Here is a 900-nt window from a genome sequence, read left to right as displayed (position 1 = left end):
AAAAGAAAAAAGGTTTGTTACTCTTTGTCTGCTTTATGGGTCGATTTCGTTCAGGCTATTGCAAATGTACTATCCAAAAATAGCCATGCCTTTCTCATCAGCAGAGTTTTGATCGTGTATCCTTGGACCGAGCGGTATTTCGGTACATTTGGTGATATCTTCACCGTCACTGCTATTTTGCAAAACAGCAAGGTAGCAGCTCATGGTAAGGTGGTGCTAAAGGCAGTGGGCCAAGCAGTGGAGAACATGGACAACATTAAAGACACATACGCTACTTTGAGCCGGTTGCATTATGAAAAACTCCACGTGGATCCGGATAACTTCAGAGTATGCGAAATAAATTCAAAGCCATATTTCAGCAATACCACCACATTCAGCCTACAGTGATGATATGTCTGTTTTGTCCACAGTTGTTGGCCGACTGCATCACCATAGCGGTGGCCTGTAAACTCAGGAGTGCGCTGGACCCTCAGGCCCAAGCTGTCTGGCAGAAGTTTCTGTCTGCTGTGGTCGATGCTATGAGCAGTCAGTACTACTAAAGAGAAAAATATACAATTTGCTAGTTAAACCATGTGTGTCTTTCTCCTTGTTCTGCATGTCATGCAACACATCACCGAAGCATTTAAATATATCTTAATAAACAGAGCAATTGCTTCAATCACATGCTATTCATATGTAGTGCAGTGGTGAGAAATGTTTTTGCACAGCTTGATATTGGTATATTTCAGGATTAAACTAGAGTTTAGGGCACTTGAAATGGTCTTCTCTTTATTTTTATAGGCCTACCCCTCTTAGAAGATTGTCACAAATAAACCTTACAAGCTTCAATCGTTTTTAAAAACTCCCCATTCATGTAAATAAATGCTACAAATAAACAAAATGCTTGACTTTTTTTTTTTT

General features: G+C 39.9%; 1 protein-coding gene across 1 annotated transcript; it reads left to right on the top strand.

Moving 5' to 3' along the window:
- Positions 1–24: 24 nt before the first annotated feature.
- Positions 25–865, top strand: LOC109954200 (hemoglobin cathodic subunit beta-like; the record flags this gene model as incomplete). Its single annotated transcript, XM_020589596.1, has 2 exons — positions 25–327; positions 411–865. Coding segments are annotated over 2 exons (432 nt in total), but the record flags the coding sequence as incomplete, so codon positions are not given.
- Positions 866–900: the final 35 nt, after the last annotated feature.

Source organism: Monopterus albus, unplaced genomic scaffold, assembly GCF_001952655.1.
Source record: "Monopterus albus unplaced genomic scaffold, M_albus_1.0 scaffold4392.1, whole genome shotgun sequence".
NCBI lineage: Eukaryota > Metazoa > Chordata > Actinopteri > Synbranchiformes > Synbranchidae > Monopterus > Monopterus albus.
Note: the sequence above shows the minus strand (reverse complement) of the source record. Positions and strands in the feature narration are given on the sequence as shown.